Genomic DNA, 18,313 nt, shown 5'->3' on the forward strand with positions numbered 1-18,313 from the left:
GGTAAAGAATCCACCTGCAAGGTGGGAGACCTGGGTTCGATCCCTGGGTTGGAAAGATCCCCTGGAGAAGGGGAAGGCTACCCATTCCAGTATTCTGGCCTGGAGAACTGCATGGAAGAAGTCCCTGGGGTCGCAAAGAGTCGGACACAATTGAGCAACTTTCACTTCACTTCACTCATGGGTATTTATCGTGTAAGTATTATTTTAGCTGAAGGAAGAAGTGAAGTGTGGGGACATTATTTTTTTAATCTTATGGTGGGGGGGGGGGGGGGGGCGGGTGTGGAATGAGTTAACGCTTTCAACCTGGCAAAGCAAAGGAAGTTCCAGTCATCTGGGATTGAGTGACAGATTGCGGGCGCGGATGAAACGCGCGCTGGAGAAAGCGGGGAGCGCGCGGCTCGCACACAAAGGCGAGGAGTTCCCAGGCCTCCCGCGGCCCTGCCCGGGGACACCTCAGCGGCGCGCCAGCTGCCCGGCCCCTCTGCTGGAGGCTGGGAGAAGTTAGTCACCCGAAACCCTAGCCTAGCGGGCATCCGAAAGCGACAGCGAAGAGTCTGGGGAATGTGGAGGGAGGAGATTGGTACCGGGAGCGCAGGGCGAGGGGGTGCACGGGAAGCCGAAAGCCCTTGGCTGGTGGATGCGCTGCTGCAAGGTCTGCGAGGCCGGCGCGCACCGGCCTGCAAAGAGAGAGGGGAAAAAACTTGCGGCAGGAACTTCCTACCGAGGGAAAGAAAAGCAGGCGAGAAGGAGGCAGGGAGAGACTTGAAACGTCTCAGTAACTTGAAAAGCACACCAAAAACACCCCTTCTGGAGATGAGGTAAGCCGAGGTTAGCCAACCCCATTGGTTGTGAAATATCAGACAAACCCCGAGCCGCTGTGGCTTTAAATGCGGCCAAGGAAATCTGTTTTGCTTCCTCAAATACTTTTTTCTCCCCCTTCGCCCTTGCTCTCTCCCTCCTCCCTCCTTCCACCTCGCCGGGTCCCTTCCTCCTCCGCGGTCGCCCTTTCCTCGATCAACCCCCCCACCCCATCCCAGGCCCGCCCTCCCCCATCTGATTAGGCGCGGACCAGGAAGGGTGGGAGTGTTGGGGGAAGCTCTCCCTTTAAGAGGCAGCTTGCAGTGACGAATTGTTGAAATTGCCATTGCAGGATGGCATGCCGCTATAAATTCATTGTTCCACCTCCTCGCATCTTCACAGCGCTCGCGCTGCTCTCGGCGCTCGCAGCGGCAGACTGGGGATGACGGCGGGCAGGAAGACACCGCATCCGAAGGGACCCAGACGCGCCGCTTCGCTGGCTTGCCCCAGGCCGCCCCTGGCATTTTTGTTTTAATTTTTCTGCCTTTTTTCCCTCTTCTTCTTCCCTTCTGACCTGTTCCAGTAGAGTCAAGGAGACCCCCCAAATAAGAAAAGAAGCCGGCTCCGGAGCTGGGAACCCCGCGGCCGGCGGGTCGGGAGCAGCAAGGAGCCTGGAGGAAAGCATGCACCAGTCTCCCGCCTGGTGCGCGGCACCTTCCTGACTTTTCTTGGTGCCCCGATCCTGGCCGTGTTTGGGTTTTCCCCCCTTTTCTAGTACTTGCTGAATATCCGCAACCCGGCTTTTTTTTTTTTTTTTTTTTCTTTTTTCCTTTTCTTTCTTTCCTCTTCTTTCCGGAGCCCGAATCCAAACATTTTCCAAAGCAACAAAGAAAAGTTCGCACGCTGGCATCGCGGCCGGGACAGGCTGGCGCTGCTACCGGGTTCCCCCTCCCTCCGACACTAGACTCAACCTTGCAAGCAAGTGTATGTGTATCCCCACCTCCCGCCCCGGTAACTTCCAGAGCTAATAACAAATAACCCACCAAGTGCCCCCCGGCGCGCAGCCCCTCCCCGCGGGCAGCGCACTATGCTGCTCGGGTGGGCGGCCCTGATGCTGTGCGCGCTCCGCCTGCCCCCGGTGGCCGCCGGCCCCACCGCGGCACCTGCCCAGGATAAAGCCGGGCAGCCTCGGGCTGCTGCTGTGGCTGCGGCCGCCCAGCCCCGTGGGCGGCGGGGGGAGGAGGCGCAGGAGCCGGCCGAGCCTCCGGGCCACCCGCACCCCCTGGCGCCGCAGCGCGGGAGCCGCGGGCTCGTGCAGAACATCGACCAGCTCTACTCCGGCGGCGGCAAGGTGGGCTACCTCGTCTACGCGGGAGGTCGGCGGTTCCTCTTGGACTTGGAAAGGGACGATTCGGTGGGCGCCGCTGGCTTGGTGCCCGCAGGAGGCGGGCCGAACGCGACCCGGCGCCACCGGGGCCACTGCTTCTATCGGGGCACGGTGGACGGCAGCCCGCGCTCGCTGGCAGTCTTTGACCTCTGCGGCGGCCTCGACGGCTTTTTCGCGGTCAAGCGCGCGCGCTACACCCTGCAGCCGCTGCTGCGCGGTCCCTGGGCAGAGGCGGAGGGCGATGCGCGAGTCTACGGGGACGAGTCCGCGCGAATCCTGCACGTCTATACCCGCGAGGGTTTCAGCTTTGAGGCTCTGCCTCCTCGCACCAGCTGCGAGACCCACGCGTCCCCGCCAGGCGCCCGCGAGCGCCCCCCGGCGCCCAGCCGCCCGGACGGACGCTGGGCTCTGGCCCCGCAGCAGCTCCCGGGCCAGTCGGCTCCCTCGTCCGACGGGAGTCAGGGACCACGGACGTGGTGGCGGCGGCGGCGCCGCTCAATCTCCCGGGCCCGCCAGGTGGAGCTGCTCCTAGTGGCCGACGCATCCATGGCGCGGATGTACGGCCGGGGCCTCCAGCATTACCTACTGACCCTGGCCTCCATCGCCAACAAGCTGTACAGCCACGCCAGCATCGAGAACCACATCCGCCTGGTCGTGGTGAAGGTGGTGGTGCTGGGCGATAAGGACAAGAGCCTGGAGGTGAGCAAGAACGCGGCCACCACGCTCAAGAACTTCTGCAAGTGGCAGCACCAGCACAACCAGCTAGGGGATGATCACGAGGAGCACTATGACGCGGCCATCCTGTTTACTCGGGAGGTAGGTCCCGCCTGGGTGAGTGGTTCAAGCCCTGCAGTAAGGAGGTAGGTCAAAGGGATGGCCTTGTTGACAGCCTTCTTTCTCCCACGAACCGCCTGGCCCCATGGGTTTACTGATCTGCTCCTTGCAGGAAACCCATGACAGCCTCCCACTGTGCTCGTGTTTTCAGAGTATAGAGTCAGCAGCAAATCAAACCTTAAATGACCAAGTCGGGCTTAGACATCAATCCATCAGGTTGGATGTCTCCAGTCTGAGATCTGATACCATAGAGGTGCAAATAGGATAAAATGGGCTGGGCTAGCATTCTTGGGGAAATGTGCACGGTTCCGTGGGGAGAAGGGGAAAGCTGAGTCTGTTTTTGGAATCAGGGGTCATCTACTTTCCAATGAACCCAAAGGTAGAACCTTGGCTAACCTGATGTAGAGGGCTGTGATGGGTGATTCACGGTAGTCACCCTTATCTACCATCTTCCTCTGTAAATGCCCAACCTTCTTCCTTGAACCTCTTTCGGGACATAAGTCAAAAGAAGACTTTCTAAAGGAAGGATTCATTTTCTCATCTGGCTTTCTAATGGCGTTCTTACATATCCACCTTGGTGGAAACTTGGTTCCTTGGATGGAAGAGATGCGGGAGGGCCAGCAGGATATAGAAACCAGTCTTGTGAGGTTCCTTAGCAACGCCTTTGCCTGGTTCTTCAGTGCACAGCAAGCACTGCTAGGTTGTCCACAGCTGCCTGTCAAGGGTCACATCCAACTCGCATGTTTGGGTTTTGGATGAATGTTTCTGAAGTCCCAGAGCGGAAAGATCTGGGCAGAGAGTCAAGACATGAAGGAATGTTTTTCCAGGATTTCCCTCTTTTAAGGACGGAGGTAATGGGAGGGGAAAAAATGATCTTTATAGACTCAGAGGTTCTGGGAGTAACCCAGTACCTATGTAGACCACCACCAAAGTATGACATTCGGATACAGAGTCTGAGATGGTTTTGTGCTGGTTTTGCTGGGAGCTCTGAGCCTCGGTTTTCACAGCTGTCCTCTGATTGGCAGTTTTGAGTCATGCTCTCAGATGTCTGGTAAGAATGGACCTTGATAGCACATTCTTTAAGTGCTTGAGATCCATCCAGGATAGAGGAGGGATTAGAAACTTTGGAATATTATGCAAATTCATGGTACAAAAGGGAACGAACAGAAATAGGACAGGAAATTCAATGACGGCTTGCAGGAGGTTTCAGAATCACACAGCTCCACCACCTAATTCTCCTATTTTTACTAAGGCACTCCTGGTATGAAGGAAAAGTGTTGATAAATTTGGAGTGAAGAAACACTTGTGGTTCATGGGGTGGACATAAATGCAAACCACATGTAAATAAAGACGCTGGAGGGCAGCAGTTAGGGAGATGCCGACAGTACAGGGTGCTTTGCAAGATGGAAAATCTTTCTCTGCATTAAATGATCTCCTGGACACCATCCTTTAATTTTTCTGCACAACATTAATCTTTAAAACGGAAGAGCATTCACTTTTGTGGCCTTCCATATGAAGTGAAGTTCTCCTGTAAAACTATCCCTTTCTTATTTGGTTTCCAGGTCTTTTTTTTTTTTTTTGGTAAGCAACTTTCCGTGTCTGGATTTCTTGCTTTGCTACATCACTAGAGGCTGCCAAGAAGGAGGCTTCAGAGAGTTTATGGAAGGAAGTTCTCCAAAGACAGAAGAAAAAATACTTTTGTAGGCATACTACTCCAAAGTGTTCCCTTTGAACATTGTCATGGTGCACTCTCATTTTTAATACAAATGCAGATTCCATAATTTTTTAAGTAAACATAAATAGAAGACCCCATGACTCTCTAGTTCCCGCCCTATAATTTTCCTAATTGCGTCTTAGAATAAAAAGGAAAAAAGTAAAACTAGTCAGTGAATCTAAATGATTTGCCTGTTGCCTTTTCTGGATTTCATTTGAGTAGTTAACAATTCCTATTTTCCAAGCTTTGGAATATATCAGTACCTTTTATTAGATAAGGAAGGAATAAATTAACATCTATCTTCATTTTAATAAGTACTATAAGGACATTCATTTTTCAAGCTAGTCTACACATGAAAATATTTTACATGGGCCCTCCCTGGCCTCCTTGCCAAGCAGAAGCAGTAAAGTAAATCTCATTTAGCTGGTGGCTGGCTCTCTGGTATATACATCTAACTTGATGAGAACCAAATATTTGAAAAGCATATTATCATGATTATATGCATCTAATTTAAAAAGCACAATTAATTAGGGGCTGAGAAGAATATAGCAAGATTCTCACATAGCATTCACTGGGGAGTACTTTAAAATAGAATGTCAGTCTCTGGTTAATACTTCAGAGTATGGAAACCAAGGGGAACTAAAGGAGAAATGATCTGAGATCTTCAGTTTCATGGAAATCAGATATCTGGGATCTAAAGAAAAACTTTCATGGCTGTTTTTTTTCAATGAGAAATACCCGGAGTTGGCATCAGAATCCCACTTTTACAACTCTGTTTTGAATGTAAGAAGTACGTTGCTTAGCAGCCAGACGCCAAGCCATGAAATCCATGTTTTGATGGGCTCTGAGCACTGTTCAAATTCTGTGTCCAGATGTCTTCTCCTAAATTGCTTGTTTTTCAGGCATGAAGCAAATGTGTGAGGATATGTTTTCCACCCCTGTTGACTAGCCGAGGCCACCTTGATTGCTGTGTGTAGGAGTCAGCAGAATACTGCTGGTAATTCATTTATCAAACTAACAGACTTCACTGTTAGCGCCGTTCCCCAGCACTTGGTGCTGTCCTAACTAGAGAAACTTAGCACCAGTCACTTTTTTTTGCAAGAGGAGCAGTTTTCATCCCGGAGTGGCACTTACACTGGAATTCACACCACTTCTTCCATCAAACAGTAGAAATCCGAGCACCCTAGGATTTATTTTTGCCTTCCAGAATCCTTTTCTGGTTCTTAGCTTCCTCTTTTTTTTTTTTTTTTCTTTTTAAGATAGTTTCTTTAAAGACAAACTCCTAAACCCACTTTGGGGGCCATGCAATTTTTTTTAGAGGTAAAACACCTGCCTGCTTGAGAACACAGTGGGAAATTGTTTGTTTAATATTTTCTGCCCTCTGCACCACATCAGTGAAAGCTTGACTTTTTCATGGATTGGAAGGGTTGGATCGAAACTGAACCAGCTATCAAACTATACAATAGAAGCAGTTCATTCATTTTCATGAATCATCAGTGTGCCAGTTAACAGGTAATTATCAGTTAACACCTTGCTCCTATAATTGGTCTTATTTTTAAAGTATTTTTTATATTGGTGTTAGTTTCAGGTATACAGCAAAGTGATTCAATTATGCAAATCCATGTATCTATTCTTTTTCAAATTCTTTTCCCATTCAGTCTATTACAGAGTGTTGAACAGAGTTCCCTGTGCTACACAGTGGGTCCTTGTTGGTTATCTGTTTCAAACATAGCAGTATGTACATGTCAATCCCAAATTGCCAATCTACGTTCTGCCTTATAATGCTGTAAGGCATTATAAGGGGAACTCTTACATTGTAACAGGGACTCCACTCAGAATTACTAGCTAGCTATCATGATAGGGCGCCCTAGAAGAAGATTGGGAGCTTGGAAGAGGGAAAAGGATGAGCTCTTTATTATTTGCTTGTAGGCTAGATTAACTGATTCTATCACACATTTGAGTTCAAATCCCATTTAAACTCACAAGGAAAGCCTTCTCAAAGAATCATAGCCAATAGGTCAATTCTAAGTGGTAAAAAGCTAAATAACTCAGAATTGGGAAGACAGGGGGAAGTTTCAGCCGTTCAAGTTGACATTTAAATAATAAGTTATGAATTTAAAATTGCTGAGAGTAGGTCTTAAAAGTTCTACATCACGAGGGTAAAACTTTGTGATGGATGTTAAGTAGACTTACTATGGCGATCAGTTTGCAATATATGTGTCTATTGAATCATTAGTTTGCACACCTGAAACTAACATAATGTTGTAAATAAATTATGTCTAAATTAAGTAGTCATGAAGAATATTCCACAAAATCAAAAGCCATTAGATCAGAGACAATAAACCATGACACAGAGGATATATTTCACTGTCGTCTCTCTTATATTCAGCTCATGCATCTGAGCACCTCCTTTTTGTGAGACACTCATTTAGGGAGTTGAAGGGAGTAAGAAAATATCTCATCCCTGCCCACTCCGGCTTGTCACCAGGGGAGAGGAAGCAGATATATGCATGTTGTTGTCGTTTAGTCACTATGTCCAACTCTTTGTGACCCCATGGACTTCAGCATGCCAGGCTCCCCTGTCCTCCACCATCTCCCATCATCCACCATTTGAGTTTGCTCAAATTCATATCCACTGAATCAGTGATGGTGTCTAACCCTCTCATTCTCTGCTGCCCTCTTTTCCTCCTGCCTTCTATCGTTCCCAACATCAGGGTCTTTTCCAATGAGTCGGCTCTTCGCATTAGGTGGCCAAAGTATTGGAGCTTCAGCTTCAGCATCAGTGCTTCCAATGAATATTCAGGACTGATTTCCTTTAGGATGGACTGGTTGGATCTCCTTGCAGTCCAGGGAACTCTTAAGAGTCTTCTCCAGTACCATAATTCAAAAGCATCAATTCTTCCAGTGCTCAGCCTTCTTCATGGTCCAAATCCCACTTCTGTACATGACTACTGGAAAAACCACTGCTATGACTATACGGACCTTTGTCCACTTACATATGTATATGTGTTGTGCCTGCAAGCTAAGTTGTTTGAGTTGATGCAGTGGATTATAGCCTGTCCATGGGATTCTCCAAGCAAGAGTGTTGGAGTGAGTTACCTCACCCTCCTCCAGGGGATCTTTTCAATCCAGGGATCAAATCCACCTCTCCTACACTGGCAAGCTGGTTGTACTAGTACAAGTACCACTAGTTACTCCCTGGGAGGCTCACATATATGCATATATTACTCTAATATTAGGAAAGCTCTGATAATTGCTGCAACTGAGCTATAAACAAAAGCTGAGAAAGGAAAAAGAAGGGAACAATCAATTCTGCCTCTGGATCTTTATACAGGCTTTATTGTAAATGGAGAATTGAATTGGTCCTCAAAGGATGGATAGATTTTATTTGGATTCAACCAGCTTTTGTTGAGCATTTCATAAGATGCTATTCATAGTCATAAATCATTTAAGAGTTAATTCTTTCAACAATGTGCATGCATCTGATCCTATTATCATTTGACAGATAAGGACATGCATACAAAGAGAAACAGAGATAAACTTCTCCCAGTAACAGCTGACAAATGGCTGAGAGGGAAGCTGTCCTATTAAGTGGTCTCTAAGATAAAAATATTACAATGAATTTATGAAAACATTCAATATATTTCTAATAGGCAAAGAGGGATTCAGAGGTTTGAAAAGTGGCCCTTTTCCTAAGAATCCTAATGTAGGAAACAGAAAAGAAGTAGATGATTGTTCTACAGTGTGATGATGTTTTAAGATATGTGGTCATTAAGTGTCATGGGAGTACATTAGAAGGTAGCCTAACCCATCTGAGTTCAGTTTGGAAGAAAGAGGAGAATTAACCAGATCCATAAGGAGGATATAGGCATTGTAGAAACACCAAATTAATTCTTGGAGTTGCCCAGAGGCAGCATGGCAATCCTGGGAAATAGAATAAGCTTTAGGTATGAAAGGACAGGGGCTTCCCAGGTGGCGCTAGTGGTAAAGACCCTGCCAATTCAAGAGACACAGGAGACACAAGAGACTCAGGTTTGATCCCTGAGTCAGGAAGATGCCTTGGAGGAGGGAGTGGCAACCCACTCCAGTATTCTTGCCTGAAAAATCCCATGGACAGAGGAGCTTGGCTGGCTACAGTCCATAGGATCACAGAGAGTTGGACACGACTGAAGCTACTTAGCACCCAGCACATCAGGATGCTGAAAGGTAACTTACGTAGCATATAGGTAGAGATCTCACAATGGAACCCCACTCCAATACTCTTGCCTGGAAAATCCTATGGACGGAGGAGCCTGGAAGGCTGCAGTCCATGGGGTCGTGAAGAATCGGACACGACTGAGCGACTTCACTTTCACTTTTCACTTTCATGCATTGGAGAAGGAAATGGCAACCCACTCCAGTGTTCTTGCCTGGAGAATCCCAGGGACAGGGGAGCCTGGTGGGCTGCCATCTATGGAGTCACACAGAGTCGGACACGACTGAAGTGACTTAGCAGCAGTAGCAGTAGAGATCTCACAGGAGACAAAGGACCCTTTAAAAGCCTTAAGTGATAGACAGGAAGGAACAATGAAATGAGCGAGAAAGAGAGGACAGCTACCTGAGACATCTGTGACTCACAGTGCCCGATCTGATGTGGCCAGGAGAGGCAGGCAAGTTAATGAGGTCACCAGGTGTCTTATCCATCACTTTCAGCTTCTTTTCTGGAATATCTTTCTCAGTGCATTTCGTATGTATTATACTGAGCCTGTAGGTTATTGAATTTCACCAGACATACCATAGAGATAAAGATTATGCTTCCCAGGTGGCTCAGTGGTAAAGGATCCACCTGCCAATAAAGGGACTGCAGGAGACATGAGTTGATCCCTGAGTTGGAAAGATCCCCTGGAGGAGGAAATAGTAACCCACTCCAGTATTCTTGCCAGGAAAATTCCAGAACACAGTAGCCTGGTGGGCTATAGTCCATGAGGTCACAAAGAGTCAGACATGACCAAGAGACTAACACTTTCACTTTTTTTTTTAACATTGTCAAACATCTTTTCATCCCTTGAGATCCAGTGACCTCCTTTGAGACACCTTTGTTGATTTCCCCAAGGAGCGTGTGTCATCCTCTTCTGAAATCCCTCAATAGCCTGTTCAGTCTGCCTCCCTCTGGACGTGTCTAAATCATGTCATGTCACATTGAGATCAGATCTTGTTTTATTTATTCACTACACTGGCAGCACTTAGTACAGTGTCTGGCAGGTTGTGACCACACAGTAATTGTTTTAGGAGTAAGTGTACCCAGGGCCCTTGGTCCCTAATCCAGCAGGGCTCTCTGTGTTTTGTGTTACCTAGCTGTATCCAGAAGCACAGATGGAGATTGCATAACATGGGACATCGTCTTTTTCGGCTAAACAGACCCAAATAATGTAGTCTCTGCTGAGGCCCACATAAGACCCTCTGTTATTGGGGGGATGCCATTTAGATAGCCAGAGAGGGAAATGACACCTCAAGAATCAGATCCAGGGGAACTTCCCCGGCAGTCTAGTGGTTAAGACCTCACCTTCCAAGGCAGGGGGTGTCCGTTTGATCCCTGGCCAGGGAACTAAGATCCCACATTCACAGAGGCCAAAATACCAAAACATGAAACAGAAGCAGTATTATAACAAATTCAATAAAGACTTTAAAAATGCTCCACACCAAAAAATCTTAATAGGATCCCACAGGAAAAATATGAATTATGATGAATAAGTGTATATCTGAGTTATACTGATGGCCATAATATGTACCACACCCCTTTCTCCTATCAATAATTCTTCTTCATTAAGAACTGGGCAGACAGATAGGCAGACACGCAAGGCTACGTAAACCCTCTTCTCTGCCCTTCCCTTGAGCGCCAGGCTTGTCCTCATGTATGTGCTCAGTGGCTCAGTCGTGTCCAACTCTTTCAACCCCATGGACTACAGCTGGTCAGGCTCCTCTGTCTATGGCATTCTACAGGCAAGAATACTAGAGTGGGTTGCCATTCCCTCCTCCAGAGGATCTTCCTGACCCAGGTATCAAACCCTCATTTCCTGCACTGGCAGGCGGATTCTTTACCACTGAGCCCCCAGGGAAGCCCAAGCTTGTCCTTTTGAGTGGTAATATCTGTATAAATATTTAATAGAAAGTACTGTTACAAACACTGGGAGAAGCAAGGCTGAGCATCACTTTGCCACAACTGTCGAGCACCTCAACAGCAGCGACCAGCCGATCAACAATAGGTAGGGGTCTAGCTGAAAAGCCATGAGAAACCCAGATAGCGCATTACAAAGCAGAGACATAACTCTGCCGATCTTTCCAGTAGTCATGTATGGATGTGAGAGTTGGACTATAAAGAAAGCTGAGTGCTGAAGAATTGATGCTTTTGAACTGTGATGTTGGAGAAGGCTCTTGAAAGTCCCTTGGACAGCAAGGAGATCCAACCAGTCCATCCTAAAGGAAATCAGTCCTGAATATTCATCGGAAGGACTGATGCTGACACTGAAACTTCAATACTTTGGCCACTTTATGTGAAGAACTGACTCATTTGGAAAGACCTTGATGCTGGGAAAGATTGAGGGCAGGAGGAGAAGAGGGTGAGAGGATGAGATGGTTGGATGGCATCACTGACTCGATAGACATGAGTTTTCATAAACTCTGGGAGTTGGTGATGGACAGGGAGGTCTGGTGTGCTGCAGTTCATGGGGTCGCAAAGAGTCGGACAGGACAGAGCGACTGAACTGAACTGAACTGAAGTGTTAGTTAACTCAGATTCCCCCTTACAAAGCACTCTGCCTTCATTCTGGCTGCTGTTCTGCAGATGTGATCAAATCTGCTCTTATCAGCCTCCATGTTTCCTTCCTTCCCCCAGTGCGTTTGTGCTGCCTGAGAGACCAGTCTCCCCTACATCTCTTTCTGTTACTTCCAGTTTGCACATTCATGTCTACTTAGTTCCTTTTCTCCACCCAGTACCAATCACTTTAATTTTCCAAGTTGTATTAGCTTCCAGGCACCTGCATTTCAAGGTAGCATGCTTTGCTGGCTCCCTACTCCCCGCTCCATCTGCAAGAATAGGTCTGGTACACTGTGAGTCCTTCTAAACTCCATGATGAATCACAGATACTGCCATATTCATGACATTGTAAATGGCCACCCCTAGTCACCATGTCAATGACCTCTTTGTCAAGCTTTCCCTGGTCTTGCTGACCATTTCAGCTCTATTTTAGATACAGTGTCCCAGTCCTGTCCTCCAGCCAGGAACACCCCAAAGCCCACTGGTTAAATCTCTGCGTGCTCTCGAAACCCTTACATTGTATTCAATTTTCCATTGCATCATTGTCTATACATATCAATATCATGAAATCAATCCTGCTTAAAAAGAACCATCTTTAACATAACAGATATAAATTAACCTTCAGATTTATACTGACTAAGCAGAAGAATCCTTGTCAGCACTCTTAATTCATTTGACTCTTACGTGGATACCTTTTGTGGTTTTCATTCCTTTAGTACTCCAGTACTTTTGCCTAGAAAATCCCATGGATGGAGGAACCTGGTAGGCTGCAGTTCATGGGGTCGATAGAGTCGGACACGACTGAGCGACTTCACTTTCACTTTTCACTTTCATGCATTGGAGAAGGAAATGGCAACCCACTTCAGTGTTCTTGCCTGGAGAATCCCAGGGAAGGGAAGCCTGGTTGGCTGCCGTCTATGGGGTCGCACAGAGTCGGACACGACTGAAGCGACGCAGCAGCAGCAGCAGTATCTCCTACCTCCAGTTTTGGAAGATAGATGAATGGATGGACAGACAGGTAGATACGTAGATATGCTATTGTCTCACTAGGATGCTTAATCCTGCTCTGAATTAAAAAAAAACAAAAACACCTATAAACTTCAAATAAGCTTTGCACCTGTAAATGTTGTTATAAATCATCATCAGAAAATAGAGATGAGTTTGATGTGTTAATAATTTGATGCACAAGTTCAGTTTTAGTGGATTAGAGTGAACGTTGGATCACAGAGAAGCACAGGCATTCATTGTCAGTCTTGAGGAAGACACCATTACTGGGCTGCCATGATTTGAAACTGCATAAGTAAAATGGAAAGGTTGCCAGTTCACATAATTACAGTTACAGAAATAAAGACTGTGGCTATGCAGTCAAGGGGTTTAATCAATGTGATTTAAAAAAAAAAAAAAAACTGCTTTTGTTCATAATTTTGTCACATGTACAAATTTCCATGGCAAAGGGCCAAATGCATTTAATGCAATTCAAGGATGACAAGGAGGGTTGATGGGCTCTAATGAGCAATTGATTATCAGTAAACAGAGAGAGATGAAGAATCCACATTAAACTCTGTGTAGAACAAGAGGTCATTTCCATTAGCTGTGACTCTTCATCCAAGCTTATTAATGAAGTAAAGCGTAAGAAGGGGAAACATTTCTTAGATTTTGTCATTTGAAGATAATAACCCCAAACTGTGAAGGTAAACATAAATCCTTGTTTAAAAAAAAAAAATTTGCATGTGCAGAAATAACCTACAGTGTCCAGCAATTCACTTAAACCATGACCCCGGTCTTTGGTCTTAAAGCTACTAAAATGACTGGAGGAAAAAAATGGATTAAAACATGCATTCAACTATACAATTATCTCAAAGACCGATTGTTATGCAAACGTGTGTTCTAATTTCAATTTTAAAAACTACTAATTTGTTCTCAACAGTAGTAATTTGACATCCCACAAGATGGCATATGAGGATACCCAGGAGACTTTGGGAGGCTATTGTTGGTTTGGTGACTCGATTCACCAAAGGTACTTGGCTGAGATTTCCACTGTCTGAAGTTGTAATGACATGGCGGCCACAGTACAGTTCATCACAGCTGGGATCTCATATGGAACACAGTAAGGATCTGAAAAAGTAGGGAGATTGTAGCGTATATCTTTTAAATATTATTCACCTTGGCTGGACTTCCATGCAGCAACATAGAGCAGAGTTAGAAGAGTATGTAGACATTGACTAGGTGGCATTGATTATATAGTAGTAACATCTCGTGTTGGCTTCCTGGAGTCTATTGCAGTCTTGTTAGCATACAGCATATTAAACATGTGTGACAATGTTCAGTAAGGCAAAAGTCCACATAAGATAAACATCTTTTCTCTTCATCCTGGTAGGATAAAAATATTAGCTTATGTCATCAAAATATAAATGAACAAAAAATAAAGGCGTGTGAGGTCGACATTGCATCTGAGAACTCACCTTCAATTAAGCAAATGTTTGTTGAGTTCCTGTTGAAAGTCAGACATTGTGGTAGTTGGAGACACAAAGATAATAACTGCAATAGAAAGAACAATTTTAATTAGTAAACAGTCATCTTTCATAGTAATCAATATTTTATAAAACTCTTCTGCCGTTATTCACTTACAGTTTCTTTGATAGAAATATACACACTCTCAATTCATTTTCATTGAAAACAGGAGTCAAATACAAGAAAAGCTAATGTCCATTAATATTCAAATAACATTTAGTGGAAAGTTTATAGTTACAAATCTATATCATAAATTTTGGCTTCTATTTTCTCTTTATGCTTCATAATTTAAATTTGTCTTGTTGCTGTCTCTTTCATCTAATTTGATCATCTTAACCATGAGTAACAAGCTTCCCTTTTGGCTCAGCTGGTAAAGAATCCTGCAATGTGGGAGATCTGGCTTGGAAAGACCCTCTGGAGAAGGGAAGGGCTACCCACTCCAGTATTCTGGCCTAGAGACAGTTCATGGGGTCGCAAGGAGTCGGACACGACTGAGCCAGTTTTCACAACCATTAGTGAGGTGTGATCATGTTGTCCTTTGAGAAACTCTTATAAGCTATACAACTTCTCACCAGACAAATGCATACACTCATTTATATAAATACAATATATTACAGGGGCTTCCCAGGTGGCACTAGTGGTAAAATTCTGCCTGCCAATTCAGGAGACTCAGAAGACTTGGGTTCGATCCCTGGGTTGGGAAGATCCCCTGGAGGAGGAAATGGTAACCCACTCCAGTTTCTTGTCTGGAAAATTCCATGGACAGAGGAGCCTGGTGGGCTACAGTCCATGGGGCCACAAAGAGTCAGGCATGACTGAGTGACTGAGCACCCACAATATGTTACCTATATTTTCTGAGGATTGATCAAATTGAGAAACACTACATTAAACACTTTGGGAAAGATTGTATACATTTCTGAAGAAACAATCTATGACATTACCACTGGATTTGGAAATTGAGATGATCTTTTGAGGAATTACCCTCATACATTAAAACTTAGTTTCCTATCCAAATGACTGAGAAGTTTATATTCTGCCATGAATATGTGGCAGAATTGCAGTTTTGCCCCTGTGATGGAAAATAAATTATTACGTTTGACTTCTGATACATTTAACATGAATTTAGGTCAGAATATTAAGACTTTCTTAAGCATGACCCTATGTGAAAATGAGATACGTGCCTACATTTACATGATACAGCTTTGTTAAGACTGTGGCTACTTTTGTACGGGACAAGCCACAATCCTGGACATCTTTTAAAATGTAATTGAGTCCCATCATCCTTCTGTGCTTCTGGGGCCTGGAGAAGCTCAGCAGAGACAATGCCGTCAGTCTGTCTTTGGACCATTTCCAGAGCTGAGCAGGTGATACCATCAACAAATCCCAGTGTTGACATTTGGAGTGAGCAAGTGGTTCTACAAGGTGGCTCCTTCTGGATGTAAATTGACTCTAATGATTTCTTTCTTTCTCCTGGGCAGGATTTATGTGGGCATCATTCCTGCGACACCCTGGGAATGGCAGACGTTGGGACCATATGCTCTCCTGAGCGCAGCTGTGCGGTGATTGAAGACGATGGCCTCCATGCAGCCTTCACCGTGGCTCACGAAATTGGTATGCAGCGTCTTTTCTCTTTCCTGGCCAAATCAAACACTTGTAACAGCTGCAACAGGAACCAGCATACTTGTCAATTAATTCCAGATTTCTCCTGGTTCAGATAACCCTTGGGGATTATATTTGTTTATATTTGCACTTTTAGGGTTAACTCCTAAGAGGGATGGAAACCAAAGTTAGGCACACGTGGTAGAGACTTCCTTTCTGTTGGTACCATTTAAAAGTTTCAGAGAAAGTTACTACTGCCATTGTAAAGTATCCACCCAGGACCTGATGAGATAAAATCTGTCACAGTTGACAATGGAATGCAGAGATGTTTGTCTTAGAAATCACTCTGTGGACTCATCCAGGGCAAATCAATTTACACAGAAATTCATCAGGTTTTATTCCACTGTCAGTGATACATCGACTCCTGGCAAAGGTAATCAATAGCTTAAGGTCACCATTCCAGTCTTGTTTTTAAGAAGCGAAGAAAATGAAACAAAATCTGTCACCAGGGTTGATGTAAAGTGTTCCTTACCTGGTGACATTAAGAAACTCATTTCAACCCTGAAACTGGAAATTTTAGACTAAATATGACAAATATCCCAGCAATTAGGAATATGTGTTTTGTAATCACTGACCGAGGCTACTAGACATATGAGAAGTTAATTTACTATTTAGGATTAGGTTTTAGAATTAGATACATCTGGGCTCAGTTCTTGCTAGAGTACTTTCTGCCTGTGTCCTGTTCGTCTGATGATTTAAACTCTCTGAGCTTCAGTTTTCATATCTGAAATATAGAAATAATAGTGCCTACTTCATTGAATTATTTCAGGGGCCAAGTTGAGTAAATTATAGATACCAGCTGTTATTTATATTCATATCACTTCTGTTTTGCTTTTTAATTAACTAATTTACTTATTAAATGTATCACCTTTTAGCATTCTTTTTGGGGGCAAAGTATGGTGCAAATTTTTGTGCCTTTTGCTGTATTTTATTAAACAGATGTAGTTTTCTTAAGCTAACACAGTAATTTTAAAATAGAAATTAAAACTTTTCTTCCACGTTAGTAGGCAAAGAACATTTCACAATGTGTTGATTTTTGGCCGCTATGTTTTCTTTGGGGACTTAACTTCACATCAAAAGTACAATTGCAGAAGTCCGTATATTAAAGCAGTAAAATAGAAATCAGTAGTTAAATTCCAATTAATATATATTAATCATGATCTTAATTTTCTTAACTGACACTCTTCTTACCACCTAAGCAAAAAAAAAAAAGCACAAACATAACATCTTAATGTAAATAACTGTCCAAGAGCACCACTGATCACAATCCAATTTAACACTTTGTTAATTGAGCCTCTTTAGCTTTGAGATGGACTGCCAGCTCCGTATCCATGTTCTCTGTTTTATCTCAGGCAAGAGATTCAGACAATGAGTCCCCGTTTTTTCCCTAGAAGGTAGACCAATAATGAATGAGACGGCCCTCTGGTGACTGCACCAGAAGACCTCATATGGCTGCAAAGATTTTTAAAACACAGCTGCCATTTAAACTTCAGGGCTGGGATTATGCCTTCACCTATCTCTTACTCTTGCCTATTAAACTGATTGATAAAAATACAGCCTAGCACTGGTCTTTCATCAATATTTGTTACTTATATCTATATATGCACAAGTGAGTAAGTGGGAGAAACACAAGAGCCACGCAAGGCAATATTCTGATTTTTCAGCAAAGCTAAGAAGAATAAATTCAAATACTCAAAAGCATTGTAACTACCCAGAGATGATTTTCAAAGTACACCAGTATTTAATCACCATTATTCAGAATGGGAGAAGTTCCATAAGGAAAGTTCTAAGCCCTGGTAGGCAGAGGCTGGTTAAGGAATGATGAGGGATAAGCAACAAAGTGGAACTGTGGCATCAACCACCATAAGCTCATGAGCCCTAATATTGACTTTCTAAAAAAGAGAGTTCAGATTCCATGAAGGACGGGCTTTCTTCCTTCAATCCTCTTGTTGTTGTTCAGTTGCTAAGTTGTGTCCAACTCTTTGGACCCCATGAACTGCAGCACACCAGGCTTCCCTGTCCTTCAGTATCTCCCAGAGTTTGCACAAACTCATGGCCATTGAGTCAGTGTTGCCATCCAGGCATCTCATCCTCTGTCGCCCCCTTCTCCTCTTGCCTTCAATCTTTCCCAGCATCGGGATCTTTTCCAGTGAGTCAGGTCTTTGCATCAGGTGGCCAAGTATTGGAATTTCAGCTTCAGCATCAGTCCTTCCAATGAATATTCAGGGTAGATTTCCTTTCAGATTGACTGGTTAGATCTCCTTGCTGTCCTAGGGCCTCTCAAGAGTCTTCTCCAACACCACAGTTTGAAAGCATCAATTCTTTGGCGCTCAGCCTTCTTTGTGGTCCAACTAGTTATCTATTTTCACACACTGACAGCATCTTGGAGGTTTCTTTGTAAGGGAACCACAGTGGCAGTAAATGCAGCTTCTTTGAGGTTTCATGGACCCTCAAATCAACCGAATTGGAATGAAGAACCTTCTAGCACCACCTTTCTCAGCCCTCCTGAATTCCTAGGGAATTACAAGGGATTACGCAGGCAGATACAGTAAAGAGGTAGGAAGCCAGATGCTAATGAGAACAGGTGTTTTATTAAAACTATTTATGTACAATAAGA

General features: G+C 44.7%; 1 protein-coding gene across 2 annotated transcripts in view; it reads left to right on the top strand.

The window, feature by feature from the left end:
• The first annotated feature begins 1,195 nt into the window (after nt 1-1,195).
• ADAMTS5 (ADAM metallopeptidase with thrombospondin type 1 motif 5) overlaps nt 1,196-18,313 on the top strand; it is a 50,307-nt gene continuing 33,189 nt past the window's right edge. Inside the window, exons 1-2 of one of the 2 annotated variants that reach the window (XM_024993812.2) lie at nt 1,196-3,001; nt 15,516-15,648. In XM_024993812.2, the coding sequence (XP_024849580.1) occupies nt 1,886-3,001; nt 15,516-15,648 (1,249 nt within the window). In that variant the 5' untranslated portion in view covers nt 1,196-1,885. The remainder of the gene's footprint in view (nt 3,002-15,515; nt 15,649-18,313) is intronic. The other variant, NM_001166515.1, reaches the window with a different exon arrangement.

This window comes from Bos taurus, chromosome 1, assembly GCF_002263795.3.
Source record: "Bos taurus isolate L1 Dominette 01449 registration number 42190680 breed Hereford chromosome 1, ARS-UCD2.0, whole genome shotgun sequence".
In the NCBI taxonomy this organism is placed as follows: domain Eukaryota; kingdom Metazoa; phylum Chordata; class Mammalia; order Artiodactyla; family Bovidae; genus Bos; species Bos taurus.